General features: G+C 38.2%; 1 protein-coding gene across 1 annotated transcript in view; it reads right to left on the reverse strand.

Moving 5' to 3' along the window:
• Positions 1–958: 958 nt before the first annotated feature.
• Positions 959–24,129, reverse strand: part of TMPRSS15 (transmembrane serine protease 15) — a 138,761-nt gene continuing 115,590 nt past the window's right edge. The window contains exons 22-25 of the mRNA XM_030806191.1: positions 19,135–19,316; positions 10,770–10,865; positions 7,029–7,168; positions 959–1,968 (exon numbers count right to left, since the gene is read on the reverse strand). Coding sequence (XP_030662051.1) covers positions 1,813–1,968; positions 7,029–7,168; positions 10,770–10,865; positions 19,135–19,316 — 574 coding nt within the window. The 3' untranslated portion in view covers positions 959–1,812. The remainder of the gene's footprint in view (positions 1,969–7,028; positions 7,169–10,769; positions 10,866–19,134; positions 19,317–24,129) is intronic.

The following is a 24,129-nucleotide window of genomic DNA, read 5'->3' on the forward strand; positions in this document are numbered from 1 at the left end:
TGCTATATGTTTTGAAATGCAGATGAAATATGGAACAATCTTCAGGTACTAAAAGAAATACCCTGCTGGTCAGTCTATCTTTCCTGTTAGAATCAGACCATTGGAAAGGTGTTAAAAAGAAGCATGTGTTCAGTGGTGATATGATTTGGCTGTTTCCCCACCCACATCTCACCTTGAATTGTAATAATCCCCATGTGTTAAGGGTGGGGCCAGGTGGAGATAATTGAATCATGGGGGTGGTTTCCCCAGTACCATTCTCATGGTGGTGAATAAGGAAAGTGGAAAGGAAATGGAAGTTCTCCTGCATGTGCGCTCTTGCCTGTCTCCATGTAAGACATGCTTTTGCTCCTCCTTTGCCTTCCACCATGATTGTGAGGCCTCTCCAGCTATGTGGAACTGTGAGTTCATTAAATGTCTTTCCTTTATAAATTAGTCTTGGGTATGTCTTTATTAGCAGATGAAAATGGACTAAAACAAGTGGCTCCTAATTTTTGTCCAAAGAATGAATTCTACAATTTCTTAACAGGAATTTGCATTCATCCATCATCTGGCCACACCTTCTTCATACAACATTTTTTCCCCTTTATCTGACTGTTTCCCAGGGAGAGAGTCTTTTGGTATGACAACACGTGATTCTCTATTTAACTGACTTCCACCTGCACAGTGGATCCCAGTATCCTCTTCAATGCCTCTGTAATAATTATTCTTTCCAGGTGTAGTTCAAATCTCCTTTCTTCCAGAAGGCCAAGCCATACAATTGGTCCCTTTCATCAACTCCTGTTAACCTTACTCTCTCTTCTATTAAATTGTCCCATGCAAGAATGTGTGTGAAGGTGCATATGTGTGTGTTTTTTATTAACTATGAATTTTTTCTCCCCAAATACATCAAAAGATTCTGTGTGGTGAGCCAAATTGAAGTCAGCACTTATTCTGGAAATGATCCAAGAGATTAAACAAGTGAAGCAAATTCATTTATTACACATATTTGACCTTCTCACTGGCGATTCAGCTGTGTCTAAATAAGTTTTTCACATATTAGAAATATCTCCTGTAACACACAGAAACCAAGACCAGGATTTGTAATAGGTGCATTTCTTTGGTATGTCTGATTATTTTTTTGAGACTTAAAAATACTAGCTTGAAATAAATAGGTAAAATTTATCTAATATACAATGACCATATCAGTTAATTTATCTTTAATTAACTTATTTAAGAGGAATGTAAAATCAATTTAGTCCAGGCCTCTGACATCATAAGCTTACAATAAATAGTTTCTATTAGTGGGGAAAATACTAAGGTTATGCATATGTTGAAATAAGAATGCATTTTGATAGAAAAGACAGAGAAACGATTGAGATTCTGCTAATAGCAAGCTAAACTGGAACTAGAAAATTTATGGCAGTTTATTTCCAACAGTGACATACTTTGGGCAAAACTATTTTCTTTTTCTTTTTTTAATTCAGCTCAAATTTCTTAAGTGTATGGTATATGCTTTAAAATAACATCCCTTTAAATAACAAACAGTAAATAATAAAAATCATTAAGAATTTTAAAAATGAGATCTGCGAAGAAATACCTGTTCACAATGAAATACAAATGTATTTAATGGTATTTTAAAGTTACTCTGTATTGCTAAGGTGAATTTTATTATTTTTAAAATTTTGTTTCCCTGGCCCCCTAGCATTTCATTGGCATAGGTAAGAATAAAAACTTCTGGTAACTTTTTAAAAATGTTTGTGCTAAACAATTTCCATGCTTTCTAGAGTAGAGTGGGAAAATAATGCAACTTTCATGTTTGGTTTAAGAAATGCTCTAATGTAGAAAACTTTGTATCCATTCAGTAAACCTTGAGACCCTGGCATACACTCCAGGGCGATTAGGCAGGGCACACTTGTATCCAAATGAGGTCACACCAGCAAGGAACCATCTGTTGTTTTCTTGGCACATTAACGGTCCTCCTGAATCCCCCTAAAGAGTGAATTGCAAAACAAAATTATAGATATGTGGTCAATTGATCTAAACATATAAAATTATTTGTATCAAATAAATTAAAAATAAAAATTAAAAAATATGATTTAATTGCAAGTCATCATATATTCTCACTTTCACTCTAAGTCAGGAATGAGAACCTCAGTAAGGAGACAGAGAAATTATAACAACTAAGACATAATTTATAATTTTTATGGTGCACCTTTTTAGTAAAAGTTTCACCACTTTAATTAGGCATTTTGGTGGCTACTAAGAAGTTCTTTAAAGCACAACTATGAAAAGCATCCCAAACAAAATATTTATTAAAAGCCAATCATTTTATTTAAGGAGATCTGCTGTAAGTGTCATAAAGGACACTGTGGAAAAGATAAATTATTTCACAATATACTTTTTGGAAAAATTATTAGGAACTCACACATGAAGTAGATTTTAGTTCTCTTGGGTAGTATTATCTTTTTGGGGCTCAACAAACACCATCTGATTTGAAAAACATTTCAACTGAAATAAGGAAGTCAGATATGATTTTTAGTGATAACTACTCATGTTTTCATCTGAGATTTCAAACTAAGAAATATTTTTAATTTTTGTGAATATTAATTACAGCAGATCCTAGTAAATTTCATAGATTTTACTTGCATATGATTCCTGTGTAATGCAATGATAATACAAACATATAATATCATTATGTAATGACATAAAATTGACAAGTATTTTTCCTGTATTAATTGGGCAAATCTTTTCAATTAATTTCTTTTTTATATTTATGAAGACATTTAAAGTTTTATGTGTTTTGAAATCACTGGTATAATAGAATATTTCAATCCCAGCTCAATGCTAGAAATTATCCTAAGAGACTTTTTGTCTGATCCTTTATCATCTTTGGGCCCTATATTTAAAGAAAAAAATGTAGTCTATCAATGCACCCTTTTTTCCCCTCCATACACAGGAACATAAATTGCATTGGCGACCATAGGTTACCAACATTCTAGTGTAACAAATGTGTGCAAGCTGTTTGAAAGCAGGGACTGTGATTTCTATTTCTGCATCCCAAGCCCTTAATCTGTAATGTAGGTTCTGAAATATTTATGGAACAGTTTACATTCAAGGTTCAAAATACATTTTATATGACTTGGAAATTATTAAAAATAAACCAGCTGTTTGGATATTTTTAAAAGGAGTCATTTTTTTTTTTACATATCTTCTAAAATAATTTAATTTTTTAATAGACAAGAGGATCCAGACAGAACAAGGATTTTACCCAGAACATACTGGGTCAGTTGCTGTTACTCAAGGATCCTGCGGCAGACTTGTTGCCTATCGGCTGGGTGGTCTATCTCACTGGGAGACCTCAGTCTGTTTCCATTACTTCCTGTCATCTAACTATAACACATCAGTTTGGTTATGTAACTTCTCCTTACCTTAATTTTCTTTTCTTCTTTTTTTTTTTTAATTTTACTTTAAGGTCTGGGATACACATCCAGAACGTGCAGGTTTGTTACATAGGTATACGTGTGCCATGGTGGTTTGCTGAACCTATTGACCCGCCCTGTAAGTTCCTTCCCTTCACCCCCCAGTCCCCAACAGGCCCTGGAGTGTGTTGTTCCCTGTCCTGTGTCCATGTGTTCTCATTGTTCAACTCCCACTCATAAGTGAGAACATGCAGGGTTTGGTTTTCTGTTCCTGTGTTAGTTTGCTGAGGACGATGGCTTCCAGCTTCATCCATGTCCCTGCAAAGGACATGATCTCATTCCCTTTTATGGCTGCATAATATCCCATGGTGTATATGTGCCACATTTTCTTTATTCAGTCTATCATTGTTGGACATTTGGGTTGGTTCCAAGTCTTTGCTATTGTAAATAGTGCTGCAATAAATATAGGTGTGCGTATGTCTTTACAGTACAATGATTTATATTCCTTTGGGTATATACCCAGTAATGGGATTGCTGGGTCAAATGGTATTTCTGGTTCTAGATCCTTGAGGAATTGCCACACTGTCTTCCACAATGGTTGAATTAATTTACATTCCCACCAACAGTGTAAAAGTGTTCCTAGTTCTTCACAATCTTGCCAACATCCATTGTTCCTTGACTTTTTAAAAATCCCCATTCTGACTGGCATGAGATGGTATCTCATTGTGGTTTTGATTTGCATTTCTCTAATGATCAGTGTTGTTGAGTTTTTTTTCATGTGTTTGTTGCCTTTCCTTAATTTTCTGATTCGTTCAGTGAAGGTGTTAATATTTCATTCTTCCACTGTCTGGGAGATATATGAGTACTTGAAAAATATGCATGGGGCCTGGCGTGGTGGCTCACACCTGTGATCTCAGCACTTTGGGAGGCCGAGACGGGTGTATCACCTGAGGTCAGGAGTTCGAGGTCAGCCTGGCCAACATGGTGAAACCCAGTCTTTACTAAAAATACAAAAAATTAGCCAGGTGTGGTGATGGGTGCCTGTAATCCCAGCTACTCGGGAGGCTGAGGCAGGAGAATCACTTGAATCTGGCAGGTGGAGGTTGCAGTGAGTGGAGATCATGCCACTGCACTCCAGCCTGGGCAATAAGAGCAAAACTCTGACTCAAAAATAAATAAATAAATAATAAATACATACATACATAAATAAATACTTAAAAAAATACATGAATTTACAGAACATAAAGTATTAACCTTAAATTTATGTTTCTAGTGAGATGCTATAAGTAAAAATAAAAATCAGTACCTTCTTTGAGTGTCTGAGTGCAAGGGTTGGTGACCATTTTTGTTGAGAACAATACTTCTCATACTTTAGTGTGCATCAGAATCTCCTGGAAGATGTGACAAACACACATAGCTGGCCCCACCCTCATAGTTTCTGATTCAGCAGATACGTGATGAGACCTGAGAATTTGCATTTCTAGCAGGTTCTCAGGTGGTGCTGCTGGCCTGGAGGCCACGCATTGAAAGCCATTGGAATAGAATATGGCTTGGAATGGTGGGTAGACTGTCAGTCACTGAATTTTAGGTAGAGAAGATATTCTCCAGCCATTGGTGTTGCCTTTAAATCTAAACTACTACCACTAAACGGCAAGCCTTTGGTAAGTCAGAAGTTGTGGATGACTAATAAGGCACATTCTTTGCCATTGTAAGGCTAAAAAATGATGCTTCAAAGAACTTACTCAAATAATGTATCAGTAATAACGTGTTCACAATTTTAAAGAATGCACTTATTTAATCAGTTAATCCTGTTATAAAACATAGTATTAAAGTTGAACAAAGAAAATCATGTGACAATCTAGTGTATTAATTACTCAATTATGATAACATTTTATTATACAAGGTATTACCTTATGTGGGAGACTTCTTACTTACCAAGGAATAACATGCTTAGACTGTGTAGAATCAGAGCTAACTGTAAGATTTCAGAGACCTGGCCTGAGTTAATGACTTAATGTAACCCTAAAATCAATAGCATCAGCCGTCATATTTTCTGCCTAGTGTGTGAGGTGCCTGCCACACAATCCCCATTAGCTGTAATTGAAGTTGTCCAGCTGATTTCCCTCCTGCACAAGAATTCTATAGATCTCCTTCTAAGTGGCAATATATCTTACCTTTAACACACTTTTCATTCTAAAAAAGAAGTATAAGACCCGGAGATAAATTTTAAACAAGACAAAAGCCATCCTATTTGTCTTGAATTTGCAAGCATTTACCAAAGCAGAATAAATGTAAAACTAAGCTGGAAGTTTAACACAACTAAATACATTGATTTAACTAGAGGACTTATATACAGATGATCTGAATAAGCGTCAATTTATATGGCTTGTCATGTATTGGTAGTATGACATATATGTGTTAATATATAAAATAAGTTGCTACACTTTAACACAGTGAAACCATTTTCCTATGACATAAACTGCTCTTTCTTCATTTAGTAATTATTCGTTTGGTCAGTAATGCTAGCAGGTTTAATCCAGCAGACATTAAAGCATTGATATGTTATTAATTTTCAAATATAGAAAATATGCCAGAAAATTTATTTACTAAGTTTCATAATAAAAACTGTTTACATTTTTTAATAATTGCTTGATGCCTTACATGGGTTATCTCATTTAAACCTCTCCATAAACCCTAAGTCACTTGCCCAAAGTCTCACCAATAAGTGTTACAGCCAGGATCAAACAAGAGTATTCTGAACGTAGAATCCACGCTCTTCATGACTACCCCATGCTGGACCTAAAAATTAATTACAATTCTAAAATCTAGCAGAACTTCCCTTTTTATTTATTGTGTGTACTTGGATTTCATGGAGCTAATAGACAGGAACATTATTCTTAGGTGGCAAGATATTTCAGTGAAGTTACTATGTGGGTAAGAGTTTTTTTCCTAATGGTCACACAGGTCAAGAGCTATTGACACTTCAAATTTATTGCAATATTGACATTAGCACTACAGCAAGTTCAAGTTACTACATTCCTAATATAAAGTATAAACGATAATATAAAAACCAGTTATGCCAGTCTATTAAGTTATTTACTTCCCCTTTGGTTAGCTGTAAATTGACTCTAACGAGCTATGCAGGTTTTCATCAAGAAATTACTTCAGGTTGCTGCATGCCTGGATGATATTCTAAATTCAGGGTTGAAATTTAGAGGCCCATAGACTAAACTGGCCCTCAGGCCCTGTTTTTGTTTGTTTGTTTAAGTTTGCATGGGGTTTAACATACTGGAAATTGGAAAAGAAATGCTTTTAGAGAAGGTGCACACTTTCTGGCTCAACCCAGGCCCACTGCTCGTTTCAGCTGGCTGCCTCACACATTCAAGTATTATGTCTAGTCTCCAAAGACATCTGATTTGTAACCTATTTTCTCAAAAAATAATTTTTGTTTCCAATGCTCAGGTCTACCCTAGAGGATTACGCAAATAGGCAAAAAGTAACAGTTTTGTAAAAGAAGAGAAATAAAAGAAGCTTGATTTTTTCTTTACTCCAAAATTATTGTTAAGCAATGAAATAACTATAACACCAGTGCTTTCTGAAAATGTACAGTGAGCAGTTTTACATCTTTACCTGACAAGAATCTATTCCTCCTTCTTCATAGCCTGCACATATCATATTTTCAGTAATGTTATATTCTGGCATCTGCTGTTGGCATTTCTCATTTGATAGAAGAGGAACATCGGCTTCTTGCAATATGTTTGCAGTAGTACCTGCTCAAAGTGGAGAATGCAGCCAGCCATTCGGAAGTGATCAACATGCACCCTTGAATGAACTACCATCAGTCTTATTTATTCCAACATTTCACTCTCATTATCGAGTACTGTGTGTCTATATAATGGAACTAAATACTAAACCTTGCACACTAAAGCACATAATAAAGCCCATCTGTGGATTTTGCCAAATGGATAACAGGAAAGCTCTTTTTTACTGAAGGGCTAGTAGGAGCGATGGATTAGACTAGATGGTCTTTGGGCATCTTCAGTGATTTTAAACAGTTACAGGATTGCTCATGGGGGAAAACGCTCATCAACACAAAGTGTTTCATTCATGGAAATTAGCAATGGCTCAGAAATCCAGAGGTGCTTTTCATTTGGCACCTGAGGAGGTGCTCGCTTCTGTGTAATAGCATTCAGCTTCTTTGTGGTGCTGTGTGAGTGAGCAGGTGCACATTGAGCAGAGGACAAAGCTCAGATGAACTATGCCCTGGTCTAGGGGCAATCAGCTTGTCATCCATACCCAGGTGAAGAGAAAGGAGGCATTTAAAAAAAAAAATAAAGCAGAGTGTGCTTGCCTGCTTTTTACAAAATGATTCATCCACTAGAAGAACGAATCTCTGTTTGCTGAAATACTAATCCCGAGAGAGGCGTGAATCAAGCAGGTGTCTAGTGCCCCAGAAAAGGTACATGGTAAGCACTTTCTAATAATTAGCATTTCTATTTGGTTCCTCAAGAGAGGCATAACATTGAAGAGAAGTTAGTACATTTGACAGCCATTGATGCTGCAAAAATTTATGTGACCTCATTTCCAGCTAAATTTAATTCATGCACTAAAAAGATGAAGGAAGCAAAAAAAGTGTGTTCGTGCACACGTGCACGTGTGTGTGTGTCATTTAGATGCAAAACAGACATATATGACTCAGTAGTGCGTTGGTAAATGTATATCAATCAATTGTCTCTCCAGAAAAATGAAAGCCCTATGGGCCTTCTTCTCATTTTACTGATGTAAACACTTCCACAATGACCAATTTCAAGGTACCAGCATGGCAGTGAACATGGAGTAAACATTACTAGATAACTTTTCAAGTTTGACAATGGACTATAAGTTAAGAAAATGAATTGGAGAGATTAAAATGGAGGAGAAAATTTGGCATCTCACTGTTATCCATTCTATGAGGATCAAGGATGGCTTGGCAGACTTTAATTTTATAATAAAAACCAAGGCCACCTCTGCCACTTGTCAATGAATTAAAATTTGTTTGGTAGATGATAAAACTGTTTGGTAAAGGAACATTGGAGCAGTGTCTGTTTACTGATTGCCTTGATTTAACCAACTAGTATCACCTCATTTCTTCCTAGTGAACAATATGTTCATAGTTTGCCTAGCTAATTAATTAGTATAATATACTCAAAAGATTGAAAACTGGGATTTTTTTTTTTTTTTTTTGAGACGAAGCCTAACTCTTGTCCTCCAGGCTGGAGTGCAATGGCGCAATCTCGGTTTACTGCAACCTCCGCCTCCTGGCTTGAAGTGATTATCCTGCCTCAGCCTCCCGAGTAGCTGGGATTACAGGTGTGTACCACCACGCCTGGCTAATTTTTTTTTTTTGTATTTTAAGTAGAGACGGGGTTTCACCATGTTGGCCAGGCTGGTCTCGAACTCCTGACCTCAGGTGATCTGCCCGCCTCGGCCTCCCAAAGTGTTGGGGTTACAGGCGTGAGCCACCGCGCCTGGCCGGAAAACTGGGATTTTATGAAATTAAGTAGATGGAAGTCATAAAGCCAAGTTCATAAAATATGTGAAACTTACCATCACTCAAGAAATATTTAAACATGATCTAGCTGTTTATTCCTAAATGAAATTGATCTCAGATACAGTTTATTTCCTGGCTCCATACCACTCGTAGAGACTTTCTTAAGTCAATCAGACATATATCTTTAGTAAAAATAAGTAAACGTAAGCCCCATTTACTCAGCTTTAAAAAAAATCCAAAAAACAAAAAAAAATTTCCTATGAAATAAAGAGTTTCAAATTTTGTTATTGGTTAATTTGTTTTTGAAGAGCCTACATTGTGGTCATAAAATGTCTTTTAGCTTGAAGTCTGAAAAGAGAAAATATCTATCTAGGAATCATTTTTACTGTTTAAATTTCAAGTTTAATAAATCATAATATTTTTCAAGAGGAAGAAATATATGAATATACAGTCTTTGACTTCAATATACTTGATGGACAGCAGACATGAGGCATTTTCAGCAATACAGTGTCATCGCTGTGAAGAACTTTTGTGGGAGTTATCAGAAAAGCATTTGACTTAGAACTTTGTGCTTTCTCTTATAATAGGTAAGGACATTTTAAACGTGAGTACTTTGATTCTGAGACCCTCTACCTTTCCACAAGATTTTCTGCATTTATCATCTTAAATACATTTAGGACTTTTAAACATCATGGCTATAATTTATTGTGACTGCAGGGACCAGGTCCTCTTATCAGACTGTAGAGCCTTTTCTGGTGCTTTATTATTTATGAGTGGTTAAAACTCTGTCCCAGATAGGGCACTCCTATTAGAAATTCCATAGCCAATGAGCCTTGTGGTTACATTTAGAGGGTATGAAGTACAAGAATACTTTTCAAAAAAAAAAAAAAGTTGATTATTTTTAATATGTATGATTTTCGTGTTTGGAAAACATGCAGTTGATGCTGGGGGTGAATGGTGTATCAACTGATGTATACAATGTAAGATTCATGTCAACTCTGAGCTCTCTTGTCAGTAAGCAGAATTAGCATGTTCAATGTGAGTGTGAGGCCTTCACATTATAAATATAGTTTTATTAGTTTGGAAAATGTGACAGGTAATAATTTGGCTTTTGATGAGACTTTATCCTGTGCTTTACAAAAATAAATTTTTGTAACCCTAGTTTATATTCATTTTAATGAGTTTTTTTAAGTTTATCAGTGTTTATAACACTAAAACTAGATAGTGAGGTTGGGAGACACTTGAATTTTCCCTCAAAAGAATATAGTTTTATAATATCTTCTATGCAATCCAAAGAAATTTTTAAAAACTCTACAAATATATAGGCTGGGCGCCGTGGCTCACGACTATAATCCCAGCACTTTCGGAGGCTGAGGCAGGCAGATCACGAGGTCAGGAGATCGAGACCATTCTGGCCAACATGGTGAAACCCTGTCTCTACTAAAAATACAAAGAAAAATTAGCCAGGCATGGTGGCGGGCGCCTGTAGTCCCAGCTACTCAGGAGGCTGAGGCAGGAGAATGGCGTGAACCCGGGAGGCGGAGTTTGCAGTGAGCCGAGATGGTGTCACTGCACTACAGCCTGGGCAACATTGCGAGACTCCGTCTCAAAAACAAACAAAATTCTACACATATACAAACTCTACAAGTATATCTTTGAAAGCTCTACAGATATACAACTCTAAATATATATATACATACTTGACAGTACTTTTAGGAGATACTGAAAAAATTGTTATATAAGATTTGCAAAGATGTTGAAAGTATTCACAGGGTATTATGATAGTCTGTTTTTCACCAGTAAGGCTTTTTTTTTTTTTTCTTTTGAGTCTGATAATTTACCTTGATATACAACCGTCCCCCAACCAGCAATTGAACAATTTCTTCCTGGAGGAAAAACTTGATTTTCTTCTGGTAAACAAATAGGTTGTATGTAATCTGGAAAAACAAACAGCAAAATGAACAATCAAAGAAAAAGAACAGATTTACAAGCATTTCTAACAAGCTTTAAAAATCAATCATTCTCAATATTTAACCTAAAAAACACGTATTTTTGTTTTATCCTACCTGTAAAAATTTTAGACATCGGTCTGAGGGGAAATAGGCATTTCAGAGCAGCACTTTTTGACAATAGATCAGCTACCACTGGTGGCCTTTTAGGGTCTTTTACTAGTCTCCTCATTACTTTTTTTTTTTTTTTTTTTTTTTTTGAGACAGAGTCTTACTCTGTCGCCCGGGCTGGAGTGCAGTGGCTCACTGCAAGCTCCGCCTCTCAGGTTCATGCCATTCTCCTGCCTCAGCCTCCCGAGTAACTGGGACTACAGGCACCCGCCACCATGCCTGGCTAATTTTTTGTATTTTTTTTGAGATGGAGTCTTGCTCTGTCACCCAGGCTGGAGTGCAGTGGCGCAATCTCCGCTCACTGCAAGCTCCGCCTCCCGGGTTCACGCCATTCTCCTGCCTCACCCTCTCCGAGTAGCTGGGACTACAGGCGCCCGCCACCACGCCCGGCTAATTTTTTGTATTTTTAGTAGAGATGGCGTTTCACCGTGGTCTCGATCTCCTGACCTCGTGATTCGCCCGCCTCGGCCTCCCAAAGTGCTGGGATTACAGGCGTGAGCCACTGCGCCTGGCCCTCATTACTCTTTTATAGTGTAAAAATTGTCTTAGTTCAGAGGTAATCATTTATATTTTATTTTTAAATAAAATTGTGGTACTCAATAGAAAGTGGTGCCAGTTCTCTGAAAATTATGGTAAGGATGATTTTCAGCATCATTTTTTTTTTAAATTTTTATTTTTATTATTATACTTTAAGTTTTAGGGTACATGTGCACAATGTGCAGGTTTGTTACATATGTATCCATGTGCCATGTGATTTCCTGCACCCATTAACTCATCATTTAGCATTAGGTATATCTCCTAATGCTATCCCTCCCCCCACCCCCAACCCCACAACAGTCCCCGGAGTGTGATGTTCCCCTTCCTGTGTCCATGAGTTCTCATTGTTCAATTCCCACCTATGAGTGAGAACACGCGGTGTTTGGTTTTTTGTACTTGCCATAGTTTACTGAGAATGATGTTTTCCAGTTTCATCCACGTCCCTACAAAGGACATGAACTCATCATTTTTTATGGCTGCATAGTATTCCATGGTGTATATGTGCCATATTTTCTTAATCCAGTCTATCATTGTTGGACATTTGGGTTGGTTCCAACTCTTTGCTATTGTGAATAGTGCCGCAATAAACATACGTGTGCATGTGTCTTTACAGCAGCATGATTTATAGTCCTTTGGGTATATACCCAGAAATGGGATGGCGGGGTCAAATGGTATTTCTAGTTCTAGATCCCTGAGGAATCGCCACACTGACTTCCACAATGGTTGAACTAGTTTACAGTCCCACCAACAGTGTAAAAGTGTTCCTATTTCTCCACATCCTCTCCAGCACCTGTTGTTTCCTGATGTTTTAATGATGGCCATTCTAACTGGTGTGAGATGGTATCTCACTGTGGTTTTGATTTGCATTTCTCTGATGGCCAGTGATGATGAGCATTTCTTCATGTGTTTTTTGGCTGCATAAATGTCTTCTTTTGAGAAGTGTCTGTTCATGTCCTTTGCCCACTTTTTGATAGGGTTGTTTGTTTTTTTCTTGTAAATTTGTTTGAGTTCATTGTAGATTCTGGATATTAGCCCTTTGTCAGATGAGTAGGTTGCAAAAATTTTCTCCCATTCTGTAGGTTGCCTGTTCACTCTGATGGTAGTTTCTTTTGCTGTGCAGAAGCTCTTTAGTTTAATGAGATCCCATTTGTCAATTTTGGCTTTTGTTGCCATTGCTTTTGGTGTTTAGACATGAAGTCCTTGCCCACGCCTATGTCCTGAATGGTATTGCCTAGGTTTTCTTGTAGGATTTTAATGGTTTTAGGTCTAACATTTAAGTCTTTAATCCATCTTGAATTAATTTTTGTATAAGGTGTAAGGAAGGGATCCAGTTTCAGCTTTCTACATATGGCTAGCCAGTTTTCCCAGCACCATTTATTAAATAGGGAATCCTTTCCCCATTTCTTGTTTTTGTCAGGTTTGTCAAAGATCAGATAGTTGTAGATATGCGGCATCATTTCTGAGGGCTCTGTTCTGTTCCATTGATCTATGTCTTTGTTGTGGTACCAGTACCATGCTGTTTTGGTTACTGTAGCCTTGTAGTATAGTTTGAGGTCAGTTAGCGTGATGCCTCCAGCTCTGTTCTTTTGGCTTAGGATTGACTTGGCGATGCGGGCTCTTTTTTGGTTCCATATGAACTTTAAAGTAGTTTTTTCCAATTCTGTGAAGAAAGTCATTGGTAGCTTGATGGGGATGGCATTGAATCTATAAATTACCTTGGGCAGTATGGCCATTTTCACGATATTGATTCTTCCAACCCATGAGCATGGAATGTTCTTCCATTTGTTTGTATCCTCTTTTATTTCATTGAGCAGTGGTTTGTAGTTCTCCTTGAAGAGGTCCTTCACATCCCTTGTAAGTTGGATTCCTAGGTATTTTATTCTCTTTGAAGCAATTGTGAATGGGAGTTCACTCATGATTTGGCTCTCTGTCTGTGATTGGTGTACAAGAATGCTTGTGATTTTTGTACATTGATTTTGTATCCTGAGACTTTGCTGAAGTTGCTAATCAGCTTAAGGAGATTTTGTGCTGAGACAATGGGGTTTTCTAGATATACAATCATGTCATCTGCAAACAGGGACAATTTGACTTCCTCTTTTCCTAATTGAATACCCTTTATTTCCTTCTCCTGCCTGATTGCTCTGGCCAGAACTTCCAGCACTATGTTGAATAGGAGTGGTGAGAGAGGGCATCCCTGTCTTGTGCCAGTTTTCAGAGGGAATGCTTCCAGTTTTTGCCCATTCAGTATGATATTGGCTGTGGGTTTGTCATAGATAGCTCTTATTATTTTGAGATACATCCCATCAGTACCTAATTTATTGAGAGTTTTTAGCATGAAGGGTTGTTGAATTTTGTCAAAGGCCTTTTCTGCATCTATTGAGATAATCATGTGGTTTTTGTCTTTGGTTCTGTTTATATGCTGGATTACATTTATTGATTTGCATATGTTGAACCAGCCTTGCATCCCAGGGATGAAGCCCACTTGATCATGGTGTATAAGCTTTTTGATGTGCTGCTGGATTCGGTTTGCCAGTATTTTATTGAGGATATTTGCATCAATGTTCATCAAGGATATTGGTCTGAAATTCTCTTTTTTGGTTATGTCTCTGCCAGGCTTTGGTATCAGGACGATGCTGGCTTCATAAAATGTGTTAGGGAGGATTCCCTCTTTTTCTATCGATTGGAATAGTTTCAGAAGGAATGGTACCAGTTCCTCCTTGTACCTCTGGTAGATTTCGGCTGTGAATCCATCAGGTCCTGGACTCTTTTTGGTTGGTAAGCTATTGATTATTGCCACAATTTCAGAACCTGTTATTGGTCTATTCAGAGATTCAACTTCTTCCTGGTTTAGTCTTGGGAGGGTGTATTTGTTGAGGAATTTATCCATTTCTTCTAGATTTTCTAGTTTATTTGCATAGAGGTATTTGTAGTATTCTCTGATGGTAGATTGTATTTCTGTGGGATCGGTGGTGATATCCCCTTTTTCGTTTTTTATTGCATCTATTTGATTGTTCTCTCTTTTCTTCTTTATTAGTCTTGCTAGCGGTCTATCAATTTTGTTGATCTTTTCAAAAAACCAGCTCCTGGATTCATTAATTTTTTGAAGGGTTTTTTGTGTCTCTATTTCCTTCAGTTCTGCTCTGATTTTAGTTATTTCTAGCCTTCTGCTAGCTTTTGAATGTGTTTGCTCTTGCTTTTCTAGTTCTTTTAATTGTGATGTTAGGGTATCAATTTTGGATCTTTCCTGCTTTCTCATGTGGGCATTTAGTGCTATAAATTTCCCTCTACACACTGCTTTGAATGTGTCCCAGAGATTCTGGTATGTTGTGTCTTTGTTCTCCTTGGTTTCAAAGAACATCTTTATTTCTGCCTTCATTTCATTATGTACCCAATAGTCATTCAGGAGCAGGTTGTTCAGTTTCCATGTAGGTGAGCGGTTTTGAGTGAGTTTCTTAATCCTGAGTTCCAGTTTGATTGTACTGTGGTCTGAGAGACAGTTTGTTATAATTTCTGTTCTTTTACATTTGCTGAGGAGAGCTTTACTTCCAACTATGTGGTCAATTTTGGAATAGGTGTGGTGTGGTGCTGAAAAAAATGTATATTCTGTTGATTTGGGGTGGAGAGTTCTGTAGATGTCTATTAGGTCCACTTTGTGCAGAGCTGAGTTCAATTCCTGGATATCCTTGTTAACTTTCTGTCTCATTGATCTGTCTAATGTTGACAGTGGGGTGTTAAAATCTCCCATTATTATTGTGTGGGAGTTTAAGTCCCTTTGTAGGTCACTCAGGACTTGCTTTATGAATCTGGGTGCTCCTGTGTTGGGTGCATATATATTTAGGATAGTTAGCTCTTCTTGTTTAATTGATCCCTTTACCATTATGTAATGGCCTTCTTTGTCTCTTTTGATCTTTGTTGGTTTAAAGTCTATTTTATCAGAGACTAGGATTGCAACCCCTGCCTTTTTTTGTTTCCATTTGCTTGATAGATCTTCCTCCATCCCTTTATTTTGAGTCTATGTGTGTCTCTGCACATGAGATGGCTTTCCTGAATACAGCACACTGATGGGTCCTGACTCCTTATCCAGTTTGCCAGTCTGTGTCTTTTAATTGGAGCATTTAGCCCATTTACATTTAAAGTTAATATTGTTATGTGTGAATCTGATCCTGTCATTATGATGTTAGTTGGTTATTTTGCTCATTAGTTGATGCAGTTTCTTCTTAGCCTCGATGGTCTTTACAATTTGGCATGTTTTTGCAGTGGCTGGTACCGGTTGTTCCTTTCCATGTTTAGTGCTTCCTTCAGGAGCTCTTTTAGGGCAGGCCTGGTGGTGACAAAATCACTCAGCATTTGCTTGTCTGTAAAGTATTTTATTTCTCCTTCACTTATGAAGCTTAGTTTGGCTGGATATGAAATTCTGGGTTGAAAATTCTTTTCTTTAAGAATGTTGAATATCAGCCCCCTCTCTCTTCTGGCTTGTAGAGTTTCTGCTGAGAGATCAGCTGTTAGTCTGATGGGCTTCCCTTTGTGGGTAACCCGACCTTTCTCTCTGGCTGCCCTTAACATTTTTTCCTTCATTTCCACTTTGATGCATCTGACAATTATGTGTCTTGGAGTTGCTCTTCTTGAGGAATATCTTTGTGGCGTTCTCTGTATTTCCTGAATCTGAATGTTGGCCTGCCTTGCTAGATTGGGGAAGTTCTCCTGGATAATATCTTGCAGAGTGTTTTCCAACTTGGTTCCATTCTCCCCGTCATTTTCAGGTACACCAATCAGACGTAGGTTTGGTCTTTTCACATAGTCCCAAATTTCTTGGAGGCTTTGTTCATTTCTTTTTATTCTTTTTTCTCTAAACTTCCCTTCTTGCTTCATTTCATTCATTTCATCTTCCATCCCTGATACCCTTTCTTCCAGTTGATCGCATCTGCTACTGAGGCTTCTGCAATCTTCGCGTAGTTCTCGAAACTTGGCTTTCAGCTCCATCAGCTCCTTTACGCCCTTCTCTCCATTGGTTATTCTAGTTATCCATTCTTCTAATTTTTTTTCAAAGTTTTTAACTTCTTTGCTATTGTTTTGAATTTCCTCCCGTAGCTCAGAGTAGTTTGATCATCTGAAGCCTTCTTCTCTCAACTCGTCAAAGTCATCCTCCATCCAGCTTTGTTCCGTTGCTGGTGAGGAACTGCATTCCTTTGGAGGAGGAGAGGTGCTCTGCTTTTTAGAGTTTCCAGTTTTTCTGCTCTGTTTTTTCCCCATCTTTGTGGTTTTATCTACTTTTGGTCTTTGATGATGGTGATGTACAGATGGGTTTTTGATGTGGATGTCCTTCCTGTTTGTTAGTTTTCCTTCTACCAGACAGGACCCTCAGCTGCAGGTCTGGTGGAGTTTACTAGAGGTCCACTCCAGACCCTGTTTGGCTGGGTGTCAGCAGCAGTGGCTGCAGAACAGCGGATTTTCATGAGACCACAAATTCAGCTGTCTGATAGTTCCTCTGGAAGTTTTGTCTCAGAGGAGTACCTGGTCAAGTGAAGTGTCAGTCTGTCCCTACTGGGGGGGGTGCCTCCCAGTTAGGCTGCTCAGGGGTGAGGGACCCACTTTAGGAGGCAGTCTGTCTGTTCTCAGATCTCCAGCTGCGTGCTGGGAGAACCACTACTCTCTTCAAAGCTGTCAGTCAGACAGGGACATTTAAGTCTGTGGAGGTTCCTGCTGACTTTTTGTGTGTCTGTGCCCTGCCCCCAGAGGTGGAGCCTACAGAGGCAGGCAGGCCTCCTTGAGCTGTGGTGGGCTCCACCCAGTTCGAGCTTCCTGGCTGCTTTGTTTACCTAAGCAAGCCCAGGCAATGTCGGGCACCCCTCCCCCAGCCTCGCTGCCGCCTTGCAGCTTGATCTCAGACTGCTGTGCTAGCAATCAGCGAGACTCCGTGGGCATAGGACCCTCCAAGCCAGATGTGGGACACAATCTCTTAGTGTCCCATTTTCCAGGCCCGTTGGAAAAGTGCAGTATTAGGGTGGGACTGACCCGATATTCCAGGTGTCGTCTGTTACCCCTTTCTTTGACTAAGAAAGGGAACTCCCTGACCCCTTGTGCTTCCCGAGTGAGGCAATGCCTCGCCCTGCTTCCGCTCGCGCACAGTGCGCTTCACCAACTGTCCTGCACCCACTGTTTGGCACTCCCTAGTGAGATGAAACCGGTACCTCAAACAGAAATGCAGAAATCACCCGTCTTCTGTGTCGCTCAGGCTGGGAGCTGTAGATGGGAGCGATTCCTATTCGGCCATCTTGGCTCCACCCCTTAAGCATCAATTAATAGAAACTTGGGCAAATGTTCTGAGGCTTTTCTATTTTCCCCAATTATCACCATGTTAAAAAAGCTTTTAGGAGATTGTTTTACAGGGCAATTATGGAAGCATTGACATTGGTCACCGACTTTGAAAGCCATTCTTGCATCAATTTACAAGCCAACTGGCACTCTTAAGCACCCACTGCATGTAAGACCTAGGGCAGACACAAAAATGAATAAGGCACAGTGCTTATCCTTAAGGACAGGGATATACAACTAACCGTAGCAATAGTCTGCTTTTGATAAGTGCTATAATGCATGTTTAAATCAAACCCCATGAAAACACAGAGATGGCAGCACTTTCTCCTAACCGGGCACTGAAAAAGACTTAGGAATAAAAGTCAGAATTGAGCAGAACCCTTCATGATAAAGTTCACTTTATCAGGGGATTTCTTGCACATTTTCCAGGCATTTGGAGGAAGTCCTTCATTTGCCACTCAGATAATATTATCACATCTCCATTAAAAACTTCATCCTAGGAAGGCCAGGTGCAGTGGCTCACACCTGTAATCCCAGCACTTTGGGAGGCCAAGGCGGGTGGATCATGAGGTCAAGAGATTGAGATCATCTTGGCCAACATGGTGAAACCCTGTCTCTACCAAAAATACAAGAAAAAATATTAGCCAGGCATCATGGCATGCACCTGTAGTCCCATCTACCTGGGAGGCTGAGACAGGAGAATCGCTTTAACCTGGTAGGCAGAGGTTGCAGTGAGCCAAGATCACGCCACTGCACTCCAGTCTGGGCAACAGAACAAGACTCCATCTCAAAAAAAAAAAAAAAAACACAAAAAACCAAACTTCCTCCTATGAATAACTTAATTCTTGCTCACTTTTCCCACAGAACATATGTTCTTCTCTCAGTTTATGTCTTACTCTGCTTTTTGGTAGATGAACCTACCTTTGTTTTACATGAAAAATAGAGAGGGCATGCATAATAACATCATCTATTTATCTCAGCTTCTCCTTTGAGTTTACTGTTATACAGGGCTCAGAGAGTTTTATTCTACTGGTTCTTTCCAGAAAGTTGAATTTAAACATACTGATGAAAGAAATTTAATATATTTCTCTCTACTCCCTAATCCCATTTAAGTTCTAATGATTTATGTAACAAATTATCTAACTTTTATGAATTAATGCATTGACATTGATAATATTTGAAATCTAATTTTGAATTAATTTTGGCAGATAAGATGACTAAGAGTGATTTTTTTTACCTGTGTAATTCACTTTAAATTCCAGATGCATCATGGTAATGTCGTTGTCCTTTCTGCGCCTATTGTAATGAGGGTTTATGACAATTTGATCTATCAATCGAGAGACTGTTTGAGGAGAGGTCAGATTTGATGTCATATGCAGGCCTAGGATTGCTGTCCACTTGGATGGCTCTAAATTTCTCCTGAAAAGTGTAATGAAGAAATATGAGACACTCTCCATCCAAAGCAGTTCCTTTCTAGTAGATCTTCATCATGACATTTCAGAATATGTTTCCATCCTGAAATGTTCTTTAATTTCTCTGAAGAATCATCCTTTAAAAATATTCCTCAAATTTTTATTTTTCTGATCACAACATAAAGAAAGCCCTAATTAGTGCTAATCTCTCTGTTTCACTCCTCTTAAGTCATATGCTGAGCTCTAGTTCTAGACCGTAGTTCTCAACTGTGGTTGTACATTGCGATCTCGTGGGGTGCTTTTAAATAATGCTGACACCTACTTCCCCTCCTCCCCCGATTCTAATGTAGTGGGTCTGGAATAGTCCACCAGACAATTTAAAAAATACTTTTAAAATTAAATCTCCAAATTTGTGCTAATATATATAATATATGGCTAGGTTGGAGAACCTCTGCCTTAGGTCACATTTCACTGTGGAAATTGTGTCCCTGTTCAGGGCTTTTTCAGACAACTGCAGCAACTGTACTATAACGGAAGGAAGTTCAGATGCATTTCCCATTTAGAGGGTCATTGAATTCACATATAGTTAAAGTAAACAGTATGCCTTATTATAATTTTTATAAGCTAACATATAAACTTGAATAATCTCCATATACAATGTTGGGCATCTATAATAATTGGTAAAGGATAACACTTGTGTTGTAGAACAGATTATATTGGGTACTATATTATAATTTGAAAGTGTGCAAGGAGTTTTAAATGTGCTATTGGCCTGTGATTTCTTCACACAAAGGAATTATCAGCTGGAATTAAGCCAGTTAAGCCATATTCACAATGAAGGTAAAATTCAATGGTTGCAATCCTAGGCAGAGCTATTGATTGAATTCTTAACAGTCGCAAATGCCTTGTTTAATGTGGTATTTAAATATTAAAGTCCAAGTCACTTACAGATGTATAAAGGGCATGAAGTTACTTACATCTATCTATCTATCTATCACTTTGTTTTACTTACCAAATTACTATGTTTGGTCAGGTAGCAGTCATCAGTAAAGCCAATGAGCATCCACACATTCAGTAAAGCATCCACTGACAACCACATTGCATTAAAACTTGAAGAAATACACCTAAGCGCTCTGTAGCAGCAAAATACTACTTGGTGCCAAGTGCAATACCAAGAACTTTCGTATCTCTTCATTTAATCCTCATCATAATTTTACAATCAGAACAAACTAGGCACTGATTATCTAAATGGTAGGAGGTGACTTTAATTGGCACTGTCCGACTTTAGAGCCTGCACTTACCACACCAGTGACTGGGGTGCCTCATACAGCCCTGAGTGGGGTGCCGTGGGAGGGATTGAGAACTAGAAGGAAGGACTGGAGATGTGGGGGGGCAAGAGGGAGAGCTAAGCTCTGCTGTTGCTTTCCCTGGGCCCAGGTAGGGGAAGTTGTCTCTGCCACTAGTGGTTGGTGGAGTCTCCTTAAGTGGCTTAGAGACTGGGCCAGGAGGTCATTGTGGTGCTGTAGAGGCTTGACAAGAGGGCTTCTTGCTTTCTCTTCTCCAGGTCAGAGGAATCTGTACTTCAGCCATGCTTGGCATCTTGATAATTTCGGACAGCACCCCACTTTCACTGTACCCTGGGATTCCCGTGTCTACTTTACTTTAGCCTATGTAGGGAGAGTGAACAGAGCCACATCTCTTCCCTGGTGTTCTATTTCTGAACTTCTTTCTCTATCACATGTTAAGTATATTTCCTAAAGTTGAAATGGTCAGTTCTCACTTGAGTAGCCTGCCTGTTAAGACTGACAGGTAACAAGTAGTTACTTTATTTTAAAAATTGTATGATTTTTTTTACTCAACATTTACCTCACACATTCACTTAATATTTACAAAAAATTAATCTTACAATTACTATACTGTGTGTTTTGTATTTGGCATTTTATTAAATTTATTTACACATCATATTTTCTGTTATATTCATATAACCAATATATTATAATAGCATTTATAATTTATAGTGTATGTATATAAATTATCTCTATAAATAATATTAGCTATATTAATGCATTAACTATTAACATTTTTAGCTATATTAATGCATTAACTATTAACATTTGCTCAGTGTATGAGATCATTGTATGTAAGTTGGAGTTAACAGAGGACGTCATTATTAAAAATTATACGATTGTCTCCTCAGATGTTTTCTACATATTTTATCTTCAGAATTTTTCATATAGAAGTTCAGAGAGGTGTATGCAGTTTATTTGCTATAGATTTAAATAAATGTTAAATTAAGGTATTTCAGAGAAAGAGCATTTAACTCCCAAATTCTTCTCTTTTGTAAATACTATACTTTATCTGAGAACTAACCAACATACTTACTGATATGAGAGAGCTTGTAGGTAATACATAGTTTAGTAATCAACATTTCCTTTCATCATTTTAAGGACTTGAGTAGAAAACCAATATATGAACCAGGAACTGTGCAGATTAAATATACACGCTTCAAGCTACTCATCTAATTTAATACAATTTACAACAATATTAATCTGACACATTCTTGATAATTTCCAAAATTGTTTATTGTGCCACATAGAAAATAGCCTCTGTTTCCTGTTTTTATTGCTTCAGTGTCTATGAGCAGCACCATGGATAGGAAAAGTTCCGCCACCATGTATCATTTACGTCTTTCTTTCAAAGAGAAACGTTGCTCCACAAACCTTTCTGTCATGCACTTAACTTCCCCACCACAAAACCAACACTAGCACGAGCACCACCGGTACTACTCCATCTGGCAGTAATTTTAGAGTTTTCCTCAGTGGAAAATGACTAGAGAATACAGAGCTTACAGCCAATAGTTCTTAAGTTCTATGAGCCACTTGAGGAAGTTTCTAAAACTTTAGATTTCTAGTTTTCATTTCCAGAAATTCTGATTTGGAAAGTTGGAGTGGCACTCAACAATCTGTAGTTTGTAATCACTGTTTGTTGGGATATTGAGCAATGCAGAAACCTTCCTAGCTTTTTTATATACCCAAATCTGAGGGGTAGGGGAAGACAGCCTTCAGAAAAATCATTTTAGATGAAGAGATGGGACTTTTTATGTTTTTAAAACCTGGTCTCAAAGCATCTCCTTTCTAGTAAAGGAAGGAAGAGCTACAGGACAGAACATAGATAGGCATAGGAGAAGGTGAGAACCACCTTGAACAGGAAATCCCCAATCTAGTAGAGGATAAAGATGGCAAAGATAGGGCATCTTTAGATAGAAATTGGCTGAATTTACTTTGGGAGGCTGAGTCAGGTGGATCACCTGAGGTCAGGAGTTTGAGACTGGCCTGGCCAACACAGTGAAACCCCATCTCTACTAAAAATACAAAAATTAGCCAGGCGTGGTGGTGCATGTCTGTAATCCCAGCTACTCGGGAGGCTGGGGCAGGAGAATTGCTTGAACCCCGGAGGCAGAGGTTCCAGGGAGCCAAAATTGTGCCATTGCACTCCAGCCTGGGTGACAAGAGCGAAACTCTGCCTCCACCCCCGCCCCCCCCCAAAAAAAAAAAACAGAAGTTGGCTGAATTTTTGCTGCATTTCACCATCTGTCCTGCACAAGCAAGACATTTATCACAGTAGCAAGAGAAAGAGAAGCACAGCAGGTTGGAGAGGGCAGAAAAACATACACTCCTGGTCTCTGTAACCCCAAAGATGCTTCTTTGAAAAAAGATGCTTTTTTCCCATTTCCTGAGATGCAGAAGCAGTACCAGATAAGATGAACTAGTGGTACCCCAGATGTATGTGGCTATGTGCTGATGTGAAAATAACTTCACCACTCTAGGCACCAGGATGTCCATTTGTAAGTGGGAATTTCAGTGCAGTAGAAAGCCAATATGGTAAGACAACTATGACAGAGCATCACAATAGGCTGAAAGGAAAAGAAAACCAATGGGAATCCAAAACTGTAAATTAAAACCTTTTTCCTGTTTTACTATTACTAAAGGTGGCACAACAGCAACCTCAACAACTTTGCACCATACCAACACTGATGTTTACACCCAGCACAGCATTTTTGGTCTCTGTTTTTATTCTCCTCTGAATATAACGAGGATTCCTAGATGGCTAGCCAATTCTAATATTTAAGGCAACTGAAAATTAGAATGCTTCTGAAATACAGTGTTGTTGCCAGAGAATAAGAAAGTTTTCAAGAACATCGGGCAATTCTGAAAGTACAAAGAAGCCAGATTAAATGAAATAACACTGGCCAAGTTTTAGCAAGGTGATTCTCATGTAATGATCATTACAATTACCCTAGTTAAAAGAAAAGAGTTGTTTATGAAAGGCCATGTGTCTGCCATGAAACTCAAAAGTGAAAAGCTAACAGGTGCAAAAGGTGGTTTTATTATAAAAGGAGGGTAGACAACAAGAATATGTTTAATTTTTTTTCCTTTTCATAAGTAAGGACAAGAGTTTCATATATGTGAATATTTTTATTTAAGTAGAAATCTGTTTTTAAAATATGGGTATATGCTTATTTGTGTAAGTGTAAGAAACAGAATTAAGTACAGGAAACCAGAAATAGGCCAAACGCTTCTGAGCATAATTTTACTTGGTAGATTATTCCTGAAACTTAAGGAATCATCTTTGAACTCTTTTCTTCACTTGACTTCCAGGATTCACCATGCACTTGTGATTTTCCTTTCATTTCACTCTCTGTTCTTCCTCAGTCTTTTTCTTCCCCCAGGTCTTTTTTGTTCATCTTAAACTCTAAATTTTAGAATATCCCAGGGGTCTGCCTTCGGCCTTCTCTTTTATATCTACACTGGCTTCATACA

This window comes from Nomascus leucogenys, chromosome 25, assembly GCF_006542625.1.
Source record: "Nomascus leucogenys isolate Asia chromosome 25, Asia_NLE_v1, whole genome shotgun sequence".
NCBI classification, from domain to species: Eukaryota; Metazoa; Chordata; class Mammalia; order Primates; family Hylobatidae; genus Nomascus; species Nomascus leucogenys.